Source organism: Amblyomma maculatum, chromosome 4, assembly GCF_055883805.1.
Source record: "Amblyomma maculatum isolate TAMU_Amacu chromosome 4, ASM5588380v1, whole genome shotgun sequence".
NCBI lineage: Eukaryota > Metazoa > Arthropoda > Arachnida > Ixodida > Ixodidae > Amblyomma > Amblyomma maculatum.
Genome location: NC_139347.1, coordinates 113,669,097 through 113,682,526, shown reverse-complemented (window position 1 = coordinate 113,682,526; position 13,430 = coordinate 113,669,097). Strand labels below are relative to the sequence as shown.

The 13,430-nt window shown below is 44.6% G+C and overlaps 1 protein-coding gene across 2 annotated transcripts in view; it reads right to left on the bottom strand.

Moving 5' to 3' along the window:
• The window catches only part of Gnptab (N-acetylglucosamine-1-phosphate transferase subunits alpha and beta), a 121,144-nt gene that overhangs the window by 9,687 nt on the left and 98,027 nt on the right, over window positions 1-13,430 (bottom strand). For both annotated transcript variants that reach the window (XM_084602361.1, XM_084602362.1), the window contains exons 20-22: window positions 10,676-10,860; window positions 9,380-9,434; window positions 4,136-4,339 (exon numbers count right to left, since the gene is read on the bottom strand). In XM_084602361.1, coding sequence (XP_084458487.1) covers window positions 4,136-4,339; window positions 9,380-9,434; window positions 10,676-10,860 — 444 coding nt within the window. The remainder of the gene's footprint in view (window positions 1-4,135; window positions 4,340-9,379; window positions 9,435-10,675; window positions 10,861-13,430) is intronic.

The following is a 13,430-nucleotide window of genomic DNA, read 5'->3' as shown; positions in this document are numbered from 1 at the left end:
GACGTCATTCGCTGCATGTTCTCCTATATGCCGCTATTCTAGAGTTGGACCCAATTACTAAAGTTCCACAAGTGCTTTCAATTAATACCAGCTTTTCCTGCTACATTACCCCACTGTTACGTTCCTTACTGCTGAGTTTTCCTGGCTGTTATGTCACGCTGCATGTCGTTTTCATCCGGTCCCAGCATAGCTTCCATAGAATACAATATATATTGGGAACCCCCATTATGCTGTAGCTGTAAAAACGTTCCCGCATGATATGTCGCAACCTGGCTCCCTGAATCGGCCCGAGGAACGCATGCCAGCTGCCATACTGGGTTTTGGGCCAGGCCTGGTTACGAAACTGGCGGCAAGAAGCTGCACGCGAGTTGGACAGGCTGGCACTACATGGCCATACCATATGCCTCGTGAACGTCGAACCCACATTCTCTCTGCTACCATCGAACCAGTCGAACCGTCAAACTTGTAATGTCTTTGTTGTGCTTCAATGGCACCGCGCAAGTGGCAAATGCTTCCCTTTGATAAAAAGCTAGCCATACTCAACGCATTCGATGGGCAGCCAGCACGGAAAAGTAATACTGTGAAAGACCTTAGTTTGCCACTCTCTACGCTTAACCGCATCATCCCGAAGTGTGTTGAAATAGAGGAGAATGCCATGCTCTTTAACCTAAAAGCTAAGCAGGCTCGTGGCACCAAGTATGCAAACCTCGACGAGGCTCTTTTCGCCTGGTTTAATCAAGCTCGCGCCACCAGTGTCAACTGTGACGGGAGAATTCTGCGCGAGAAGGCAATGGACATAGCCGACAGCTATTGGGTATCACCGACTTTGTGGCATTGAATGGCTGGATCGACCATTTTCGAAAGAGGCACGAAATTGCTTATAAAGCAGTAAGCAGAGAAGTAGCAAGTGTCAACTCAGAAATAGTAAATGATTAGAAGGCCACACTATACGATACATTTGAGGAGTACAGTGAAACCTCGATATAACGAACAGTTAAAAAATCGGAAAATAGTTCGCTCTATCCATAATTCGTAATATAAAATTTCGTAGAAAATACATGCAAGAGCAGCAAAATTCAATCAGAGAAGGCACAGCAACTCGGAGGGTGCCTACTTGGGTCACGTTCATTTATTTACGTGCAAAGAACTGCGTTATCGTGGCCTGCTTTTTTGTGTTGATCGCGTTCACGCCCTGTTCCATAGTTTGCAAACACTTAACAAGGGCAAACCCACTGCTCTCAATAGCACTGCAGTGGCGGCGCAGTAAATCCAATGCAGCAAGTGCTTCTTGTGAAGTCGGAATGTCCTCATCGTCTGCAGGGTCAGCCTGAGCTTCGTCTGCGGAATGTTCAGAAACTTCTACAGCGATTTCGGCGTCCGCCAGTACAGCCGTGGTCGCCACGATGTCGTCACTGCCTACAAAGTCCTCTACAGTCATTGTTGCGGGCACGTCACCAACAAAACGCGAAAAATCGTTCCAGGCTCATCGAGCTCGTGGAGCTCTGCTTCTGCTTCGTCGGGATCGTCCGCATCGTCATTTGATGCATGGGCCTCTGCTGGAACAAAACCTGCGTGCCGAAAGCAGTTGGCAATCGTTTCGCCTTACAAGCTGTCCCATGCCGCGATCAAGTCCTGCTTCAGGAGAAGAGTGCCAATCAGTCACCTCTTGTAAACTGCCTTGAAGGCCCTGATTTTATCTTGAGCTTGGTCTTTAACGTCAGTGCTGCTCTTTTTTTCACGTTCACCGCCATCACAGCACTACGAACACCCGCACACCACACTCAACACGACGACAACCGCAGCCTCTGCCGAACGCTACGACGGCCACGCCGCTGCTAACACTAAAACCAAAAAACCCGAAAGACGCAAAAAACAAAAAGGCAAAAGCAACATTCGATCGCGCCGCTGCCGCCGCCGCTGAAGCGGCGCTGTCAGCGATTGTGAGATGCAAACGATTTCTCATGGCCTCCGAAATCACCTGATCTCGGAGGCCATAGATTTTTTTGCTTGTCAACTCCCAATGCCGTCGTGGCATCTGTGGCGCTGTCAGCGCCTGCGAGGTAGTCCTGAACGTTTGCTGCGCCGCACAACACACATGTAGTGCAACGAAGCCTGCCTTCTGCGTCGCAAAGTTCGTAATATCCGTTTTATGCCGAACCGCGTTCGCTATGGGAAGTTAAAAATACATGTGTTTGACAAAAATATTTAGAAAGAGTTCGATATATTCAATAATTCATTATATGCCTGTTCGTTATATCGAGGTTTGACTTTATGAGCCCAGTGACATTTATAACGCTGACGAAACGGGCCTTTTCTTTCAGGTGAAGCCATTGAAGTGATTAAGCATGAAGGGCGAAGAATGCCAAGGAAAAAAATGCAGCAAAGACAAATTGATGGAGCTCCTTTGTAGTAACATGAATGGCTCGGACAAGCTTAACTGAAAGAGTCCACGGTGCTTGAAAAACACTCGCTCGCTGCCATGTAAGTACAGAAGCAACAGTCGTGCATTGATGACATGTTCTTTGTTCGAAGAATTTCTCCAGTACTTTGATAACGAGATGGGCTCCCAGTGCAGATATGTTCTCCTTTTTCTGGACAATTGTGCTGCCCGACCGAGAGACCTACTTGTGTTCTTCCCACCTAACACTACAACATTTGCAGCTGTGGGATACCAGCATCATAAAGACCCTAAAGCATGTCTACAGGGAATGCATTGTGAAGCGCTGTCTGATGCATATTGATTGCGGACTGCAACCCGCAACCATTTCAATACTTGACGCTACACACTACGTCGCTTCAGCATGGACTGCAGTGAACGCTCCAACTTCACAGCACTGCTTCACTTTGTGTGGCTTCCGCATAGATGGGGAAATGGAAACAGCCATGGAGGTTGAAGAGTCAGAAGTAGCACCTTGTGATCAAGAGCTAGCTGAAGCTATGATTGTGCTGGGTGCCACGGGAGTCACATATGATGACTACCTCACTGTGGATGCTGCCGACGTGACATCAGAGTGCCAGAGCATTGCCAAGATCGTTGCAAATTCAGTCACGAGTGAAGCCGCTGACTGCGATTATGAGGAGCACGAGTTGCTTGATCCGGGAAGATGACAGAACCAAGCTTTGGAGAAGCCGTCGTGGCTCTGGACTTCCTAGGTACGTCCCACCTCAAAGCGAAGCCGACACCAATGCGGCCCTCCAGACTATTGAGAAACGCGCGGTGCTTTCCAGTGAGCTAAGAAATGGCAATCCACTATTCTCGATATTTTTAAGGAAGTTCTTTCATTTTTAAGCTCAATAAATAGTTTCAAGTGACAGCTGCACTGTTTTCATTCATTTTCGGAACTTTCCTCACTGTTGCGCTTTACCAGCTGTTACGTCTTTTTTTCCCGGTCTGGCGAAAAACGTATGAATGGGGTTCCACTGAAAGCCATTTTTATTTCACTACAGTTCCAGCATCAGGCCCATAAGACCATGCTGCATTTATGTAGCTAAATGGTTTGCACCTGGTCCATTTTATTCTGTTCCAAACATCCCAAATGGCATTCCATATTCACTATGGCCGTTCCTGACACACGTATCAGATGCTGTCAGAAGGCAAAAAAATTATTCTATGATAAGTTGATCAAGCTACACCTTGTGCTCTTAGATTGAAGGAAATTACTGCCTCAATTACTTTCCCAATTGTTTTTATAAACACAACAGCATTTATAACCGAATCATGGAGCTTGCAGTATGATGAATCCAAATGAGGAGGACTCAGCTCTAAATGACCCATCAAGAATACACTGTCCAGGGCAGCAGCCCAGAGCCTGCACTCTATTTTCAGACGTCAAAAGAAAATGCGAAAGACAAGTGAGTTGCAACTCATTTCTGCGGATTTACATGTAAGCTGCTTCCAGTGAATAATCTAAGCAGACCTGATTCCGATTAGAGCTTATCTTGAAAATTTACTCAACGGACTGATTTCAATGCATGTCACCGACCCACAAGAAGAAACACACAAGTAAAATAAAGCAAGAATACCTTATATGCAAACAAAACTGATGAAGAAATGAAATCTGCACATTTGTTCATACAAATGCAACTTTCCAACCCTTGCCATGTCTTGTGCAAGCGAGTTGTGGGGCACGCTCACCAGGGCATTGCAGAAGGCCACAGCCGTCACCACCACAAGGACCCCGAACGCAAGGTAGGTGACGCCCTCTACCCAGCTGCGTTCAGCACGCCAGGCACGCAGCTCGTGCATGTACAGGAACCGGTTACGGTACTCGCGCGGTAGCTCAAACTGCGACGGCATCGGAAAGAGGCCCTCGTAGAAGTCACGCACCACCAACCGCACCTGCAACAGGGAGGGGGAAAAGTCACTTCATGCTGCTCTTCTTTTAGCAATACTCCACCGTGCAAGCAGTGGTTGGTGCAACATCTATCGTATACTGTAATGCAACATACTGCAATACTTGGAGTCTTATTTATATTTTACACGACTTTCATCGCTCCCACGACCCTGGCCTTATGGCATATTAATGCAAGCTGAGCAATGCATTCTTTTGAGCACAAATTAAGTATATAAATCCTGCAGTGCTGCATTTTAAGTACAGAACAGAGAACCCTCATGATCAGACTTTCAGGCTAGCACATGAAACCATTACCTGATCTTCCACTGTATGATCACACAATGACCACATTGACACAATAATGCACCACTACATAGGCTTTCAAAATCCATATTACTATTTTTTTCTTTCCTTGTCTCATTAAAGCACTCCCGTTTCATTTTTGCAGAGAACCCGGTGTCAGGACACACTTTGGCGCCGATAGAGTGCAAGGTCCTGCCACTGTTAGGTAGGAGCAGTAAGAGTTGCCATGGACATGGCCCCAGGATTGCAGCCACTCAAAAATTTCAATAGTGCCATGTGGTATCTGGTATGATCATGCTGATATTCTCTTCAGACTCTACCTAAATTAAAGCTAGTATATACCTCTGCCATTTAAGAGGCAGTGCCTGTAGAAGGTAATCACCGCAGAAAGCAAGCATGGCTGAGACTAGAATGCACTTGCATTGAGTGACAGTGTGCTACTCAGCCGGCCTCATTAGGCCTAACAAGGTCTACATTGAACCCTAACATTTTCGAACTAGCCACTAACTGATCGAAAAAAACAAAACCTTATTACTAGTTATCAACACCACAACAACTCATTTCCACCAAAATAAATGGAGAATTGACACACACTTACCCATGCTTGAAAATGGCGTGCTTTCTAGTGCACATTCATCCAACTATATTTCAAACTGCGCCTTGCCATTCGTGTTCACAAGCTATCTGCCAATGTTTGGTGTGCGTCTCTTCCGTATGATAAAACAGCATTTCCAAAAATGGTGCCACGCTTTGAAGCAAGGACCCTCACTTCGTAGTGGATTTGTCACAAGGAAACTATGCTGCTCACGCAGCGCTGAACTGCAATTACAAAACTGAACTATCATCTACCGCCACCAATCGTTTGGGCCCCTGCAAACTCAACACCCCCCCCCCCCCCCCCCCCAAATGTGACAGGCAAGCATTTGCCTAACAACGTTGACCTTGACGTTGCTCCATTAGCTGACGCATGCCACATGTAAAAGCACTACACATACAGCAAAAGCTGCTTAATTCCCTGGCTGGGCAATGTATTACGGCACTCTGATTGAAATGGCCCACTTCGGTGCAGATTGCCTATAGCTACTGCGTTTTTCAGCATGTTTATAGGCTATCATTTGGATACTGAACTCTTCTCTCTCTTGTCTATAACAAAACATATGAGCTATATAAGCTCCTACGTCTCAGGAGAAATATCAGTTTGCTGTCAAAAATGGTTCCCATACTAGCGATAACCAGGTGCCGTCACTTCGCTGAAGTTAGCGTTGCATATCTACATCCCCTAATGCTCACGTGAAATGTAACATCAAACGTAGAATGAAAGAGAATAAAGCATGACATGACATTTAATGCAAATTAAATGCTGCCATGTGTCTGAAATGTTTTCATTTAACAAAGTAATCCAGTTTGCTTAAATAAAAACTTTATGATTAGTCTGCAGAACTGCATCTCGCTGGATGCTATTTGTGGCTTTAGCATTCTATGCTCAGACGCGGTGTTTCTGGGCTGTTGGTCCAACTGTCTTCGCAGGTAAAGGTATACCAGACCATGCTGCTATAGGTAAACCTCTCTGGCTTATTTATTGTCTATGTATTAGCTGGAATTTGAAATGACCCTAGTATGGCATGGCATCTACCAATAAGTGCCCCAGAAGCACCTTTAATTCCCGCTGGCAAATGTCGTAGTATGAAATTGGGTGTACATAAATTTCCATTTTGTAAGTGAAGCTTTTAATATGTTATCTCTATGAGGGCTCACCAGAACTCCCCCCCGGCCCCTCATTTCCCAATTCATAAATTTTAGGTTGCAACAAAAATAACAAATATGGAATCAGGGTTACACAGTCCTTCTAGCATATAAAAAAGAACAGCAGAAAACACACAAGGTACAGCAACTGCCGTGCTTTCTACAGTGACGATTTGGCAGCCCACACTGCAGGCTTCTATAAAATTCAAACCGACATAAATTTGTATATTTTATTACTCGAGAAATACACTACACTAACCTCTTTAAGGTTAACTCCATGGATTTATTGAGGTTCACATATTCTCTTAAACCTTTTTCTGTAGGCTTTTCCCCCTCGTCCTAATTGTTGCCACCATGTTTGCAACCATAAGGCAATTAATTTTTGCAATGAACGATCTGCAAGTTTGCAATTTCTGCAGCCTCAGTTCAGGCGATTTCGAGATTTCCACAGGAAACACTGCATTTGCGACACCACAAGCATTAATTCAACCAAAGTAATTGCTCACTGATTACATGAACAACAAACTATGGGGCTGTTATGAAGGTTTATGAAGCTTTCAATCTCACTCACTGTTTTAGCCATTCAATGTGTGAACAAGTTTCCTAGCAATAGTGCCTACGACGACACTGCTCCCTCAACCAAGGTATCCTCCCTCACCAAGAAATGAGTTTTGGTTTTCTGTTTCTGGGGACAAGTGACCGAAGGAATTTCTTATGATAGTTTATGATAATAGTTAAACTCTGAATAATAGTAAAAAAGAAAAACAAAGCCTTTAATGTTCTAGTCGTACTGCACCTGGTGATAACTATGGGCACATACAGAAAGTCCTCACGAGTCGAGGTGTTCCCTTTTCTTTTCTTTTTTTTTTTTTTTTGCATGCTGATGACTGGACAGAAAAGCATTTTATAAGCTATCATGTCGACACATACGAAACTTGGAGTAGATAACTGTAACACAGAGTTGCAGTCGAGCAGAACGTCACTATCAAGCATTTCCGACTCGCCGCCAGCAAACCGTGCAAAACTAATGCAATTATCTCCCCCTCCAGTGAACTTCTTCTGGAGCGCAGCTCTACTTCAGTAAGGTAGAGTAAAGCCTCGTTTCTCCGGATCTCGTTAACTCGGAAATTCGATTAACTCGGACTCGCTGCGCAGTCCTCGAAAGACTGTGTATAGTTCAATGGAGGCAGACGCTCATTATATCGGAGGCATTTACCCGCACATCGGTTAACTCTGAGAACTCCAAGGATGAGGGCTACCGACTTTCCTGCGTTAGTGTGCGATACAGCATGGATGTGCATCCACAGCGGGCGGGCAATGGGAAACCTACGCGAGGCGAGTCAGTCTGCGCGCTGCTCGGCAAAAACGAAAAACAACGGCAAAACAAAAAAATAAATAAAAAGCTGAAGGACACGAAATTAGGTGATGATGATAGCGGATCATGTGAGCAGTGGCTATGTGGCGCTGGTGAACGCGCGCTTCGTCAGAGCGGTGAGACTGTTTGTATTTTGCTATTAAATGACTGCCACTGGTGTCCCGTGGCTGAGATGACTGCACACCTGCTTTCTTCATCCCGATTTTTTGTGATGCGACGGTGACAGCACGCATCATGAAATCCAATGAAGAAACAAAAATAATGTAGTTTTTAATGAAATAAGGGTATGTGTATGCCAAGTACATTTTTTTTTTTTTTTGTTTTCATATTAAATTCCATAATCTGGAATTCGGTTTACTCGGACATTTTTGCCTGTCCCTTGCAATCCGGATTAACCAGGTTTTACTGTATTTGTGAGCAAGTCTTTGGTTGCTTCATTATCCTAGTGTACTGAAATATGAGTGCATAGTTTAACACCTTGAGTGATTACACCAAAAAGGGCTGTCAAAGCCACTCTGCACTTTCAGTGTGCTGACGTAGCCAGTAGAGTCAGAATTAAGGTACTGTAGCGCATATTGCCACCTGGTGTTTCCGAGATTCTTAAGTGGCGCATTAGGAAGAAAAGATGCTGCAGTCAACTGGCACACGAGTTGTGTCCTGGGCGTTCAGAGGTGTGCGGGACATGTACTGGAATCGATACGCAGCACCGACACCAAAATATGCAAACGGTGCAATCTGGAGCTGGAGCAGTCTACGACAAATGTTTCGGACTTTGTGTATGCTGCCTATTGACATTGGCAAGAGTAGGCTTTCAGGTGGCCCATCTTTTTGCTTGCTTTGCATACGCAGGATCAGTTGCGTGTCCATTTCAATGAGAGTTTACTGTGCTGCCACTACAGGAAACGAGTGATTAACAGGCAAAGTTAGAACTTTTAAACATGAGTGCTGGCTGCTTACAATGCATTTTTGCTGCGGCCTCAGTGAAGCACACATTAGGTCTAGCAACAGAGCGCAATCTGTCACCTAGTGCGCCAGTGGTTGAATGATGTTGCGAACTACATGCCGCTCGCTCAGTGTCCAAAGCACTGATTCTGAAAGGCATGCAATGTGAGCACGCACATGCATCTTGTTGATACCAAAGCTCCTCTGAAGGATGGAGACAGGGATGCTTTTATAATGCTTGCACAAAAAAAAAGAATATTTCAGTAGCCAGGATAAAAGGTACATTCCAAAGTACCCGATTTCTCGAGGAACCCAAAATTGTCCCATGGTGCCAATTTCAAAACTGCAAAAACCAAAGTTGACAGGTTTCTGGAAATAAGTGTTGTTCTTGAGCCATCCCATCTATAAATAAAGTTCTAGACATGATTTCACAAGAATGAGGTTCCACCTTCAGTGAAACTTTTGCGTGTCCCGTGTATTTCACTGCAGAGGGATTGAGTGTAATAAATCTTGCCATAATTCAATCCAAGGCCAAGCACTCTAGCCTTGCTATCAGCAACGACTTAGAAGCTATGCTTGGCAAAGCCAAGCTTCGACGCATGTCGGATGCCTGGAGCTACTGCACTCTTTACTGTACTTTTTCACCTCGTCTGCTTACAAGTGGAATAAATGGCACACTCACCAAGTCCACATCTTTGCCAGAATAATCCAAGTTGTCATTTAGGCAGATGAACTTCCTGGAAAAAAAAAAAAAAAGAAACATTACTATTGATCATCACTCATTAAAGGCTATGGTACACGTCCACCTCTGTCTCCAACCTGCTCATGTGCTGGATGAAAAATTATGGGGGAACACTTGAGCTTTGCCTATAACGATATGACGCAATAGCGTAGGCTACCCCCCCCCCCCCCCACATAAATTCCCATTTGAACCAAGCCGTATGAACGTGCCTGCGTGGCCTATAGGGGCAACTTCAATGCAAGGGTCCTGGCAGGCTGACTGTGATATCACCCTCTCAAATGAAAGGAGAGGCCCTAGTTGCTAGCTCGTGCCATGCCAAGTCTAATGTGAGGAAACCCTGCGTCCAGTTAGTGCACGACTATGTCACCTGCCAGCACCATGCTTGTGATTTTTTGCTCACAATGCCAGAGCGAATTTTCAGTGAACGAGGCTTTTAATGCTATTGTGTTAAATGTCACGGCGCATGCACATAAACATGAATGGTAGATTAGTGCGATGGTTGAAAAATAGATAAGGCTCGTCTTGCAGCACCAACCAGGTGCATGGCTTTGCCGGGATTCCCTCCTGGTTATGGATGCCTACAGCAAACAACTGATAGACAGCGTGAAGGCTGCACCTTCACAAGGTGCCGTTGTACTTGGAGGCACGAGCCAGCTGCGGCCACTCAATGTCGTCATCAATACGCCATTTAACTCTAGAGTGCACACGCACTACAAAGATTGGCTAAACAAGATGATGGGCTTACTGCGACTGATTGCATTAAGAGAGCCACATGACCATTAATGACAGTGTCACAGTTGCCGGGCAGTTGAGTGAGGTCGAAATAATTCAGATCACAAGTGCCGGCACCGATGATTGATAAGAAGGTGACAATTGTGAACAGCTGCACCAACTGTAAAACTGCATGGTATAAAAGAAGCTGCACAAGCCCCGTCCATGCTAGAAGACTTCTGTGAACAGATGTGCATGCCAAGGAGCATCTGGCAGTGATTAGCACTGTTGTTACCACTCAAATTCGTCCCCAGAATAAAACAGCTGATGATTACAAACAGCAAGTAAAGGTATATCACACTGAGGCATATTTCATTCTTTTGTTGTTTATTTGATATTCTGACATTCTGATTAGTTCTTACGGTCTCGATATTGTCAAATTGATGATCTTTTACTGTAGTAACAAGGAGGGCAGACCACAAAGAGAGAGAAAACGGTGCTGCAGTGTCAAGGAGGGAGACTCACTTGGGCTCTCGCCGCAGCTCATCGAGCTGGAGAAGCACCCGGGAGGCATTATTGTTGAGCATGCGGAAGACATAGTCCTCATCCTTTACTGTCTCAAAGTGGTTGACCGGCCGACTGTGTGACACCTTGCGCAGCAGCGACAGCAGGGGCTCGCATTGCAACACTGCTTCTTTTGTGATAGTCGGCTGTAGGCAGAGGTAAAAATATCATCGCAACACAACATAAATAGTGAGCGACCTTTTGGTAGCGAGAGCTACATTGGCCGCAGTTTCACCCTTTTGCCGTGCCTGTCCGAAGAGCCCTAGCCTGTCTAAAGAAGAAAAAGGCGATGAAGAAAAAAAAAAAAAAAGAAGACAGATAACTCAGTAGTTGGTAGAGGCGAATGACAACAGTGAGTTGCTAGGAAGAAAGGTTCGTTCGAACATTGCGACAGGGGTGTGCCCCAGAGTTCGACGTAGATACTACGCACATACCACTACAAGTCTTTTGCACTCGAATGAGAATGGTCAACGACGAGAGGCAAGGGGTGATCATATGTGAAGTGATTCCCCCATGGCATAAATAAAGCTGAAACCATAGAGTTAACTACCGTATACACGCGTGTAATGGCCGCACTTTTTTTTCGGAGATTGGAGTGAAAATCAGGGGGTGCGGCGATTACATGAGAAAAAAGACAGCGAAAAAAATTATTTGCGGTGGTACCTGCCTTTATTATTGTCAAAAAACTACTCATCCTCCTCCGCTAAACTTGTCGGGATTTCAGGCTCGTCCCGTGCCCAAAACATCACTCCTCGTCGTCATCCTCCTCCTCCTCCGAACTCATTGGGACTTCAGGCTCGTCCTTGTCCCAGATGAGGTCATCCTCCGTACCGTCCAGCCTGTTCGATATCCCTGTCACCTTGAAACTTTTTTCTACAGTCTCGAACGAAACCGTGACCCACACTTCGAGTATTCAGTGGCAAACGGCCACAAGCGATGCCCATTTCGTCAACGCCGAACTTTCGTCCAGCCGCTCTTTTTCCTTCTTCTTTCACGTAGTGAATCACTTTCAGCTTAAAGTGAGCGGTATAACTAACGTATTTTCCCATCGAGGAAAAAGAAAATCTTCAGCTCACGAGCGCAGAACAAATCAGGGCAGTGATGCGTTCCGATTGCGAGATCGCACGTGATATGCTTCGGGCTATCGAGGAAATGGCTGTAAAACGGAGGAGCGAACAGACTTGGATTGGATTGGATTGGATTTGCTGGCCTCACCCTTTGCAACGGGCGGGCATCGCTGCGGCTAGGCGTGCCCCCTTTGTAACAGAGGTGGTGGCCGCTGCCCCCATGCTCGACTTTTTTTTCCTCAAATATTTTGTTCTTAATTCTTATTGGCAATTCCACTTCTAACCTTATGCTTAATTTTGGCTTTCACTTGATTTTTGGGCCCCACCTGGCGGCAGTAACCACAAACCGTTCCGTATTTTTTGCACTGCACAGTAGATGGCACTGCCCAACTTCCTGAAACTCATGGTGCGGCTTTTACTCGGGAAATTTTTTAAAAGTTTTTTTTCCCAATTTTCTTTCTAAAGTTCGGGGTGCGGCCATTATACGCGTGTATACGGTACTATGTGCCGAAGCCATGTCTTTACTTTCAAGCTGAACCTAAGCGTAGCCATGCAGATTGCTTTCGCATAACTCCAGGTTTAAACACAAGCTAAACCACAGCTACATAATTGCTTTTGCTTCCCTTTCTAGTAATGCATTGAAATAGCAATTATAGCTTCATTCGAACGCACATGCTTCACATGAATGAATTGCTTTATTTTGGCAAAAGCTTCACTAACCTATGTAAATGCTCAGGTTAACCTGCACAGGTTAGCGCACAACCTGGGATCGTGGGATAAATCTTTAGTTCTTAAAAAAAAAAAAAATGCTTTCGTTCAACAACACATTTCTCAACTTCCCTCTTTAATGACAGAACAGCAAGACAACAGTGTCCATGCAAGGCATCGAACTCGTGTTGTATTCATAGCCATGTTCTATTCATGCTAGAGCAGCATTTCCGTGAAGAAATAAAAAGAAAAATTGCGTAATGAACCAATAAGAGAAGGATGAACGGCATTTCAAAGCGCTTCTTTTATAAACCATCAAGATGTGCTTATAAGCAGCCACTTAATTACGAGAAAGCATTTTCAAGGCCACGTCATCGCCAACCACTAATACCGTAAAGGCACTATTATAGCAAAGATTTTTGCCCTCTATAGTAATATTAGAGGAGTTTTACTATCAGAGTAATGCTTTCGTGCGTCGGTAAAAGGCCGCAGTGTCAGATGTTCGAAGTGCATCTGCAACATGGAAAAAGTACCCTCTCCAAGCCGTGAACTAAAACAGAAAGAAAATACAAAACCAAATACAATATTATGTCGCTCTGTAACCTGTGTGCACAAGCGGCTATCATAGAAATATGTATTCTGCATCTCAATTGTTTACACAGCTTTAAATATAATGGTACATTTTTATCAAAATAGGCACCCATTAATGACTTATTCGCTCAGTTTTAAGGGTGATTATGAATTTCTTTCATTAACCTTCAGTTCTTTTTTTAAGAATCTGACAACATTTCAAAAGCTCTATCTCACATTTAAGCCTATGAAAATGTCTATAAAGTCATTTAGTTGGTGATAAATAAATACATAAATAAATAAGTCACAAGAAAGAAAAAGCAAGTGGCAGTATTTACCCAACATGTGACATAAATGCGAATACAGTCGAA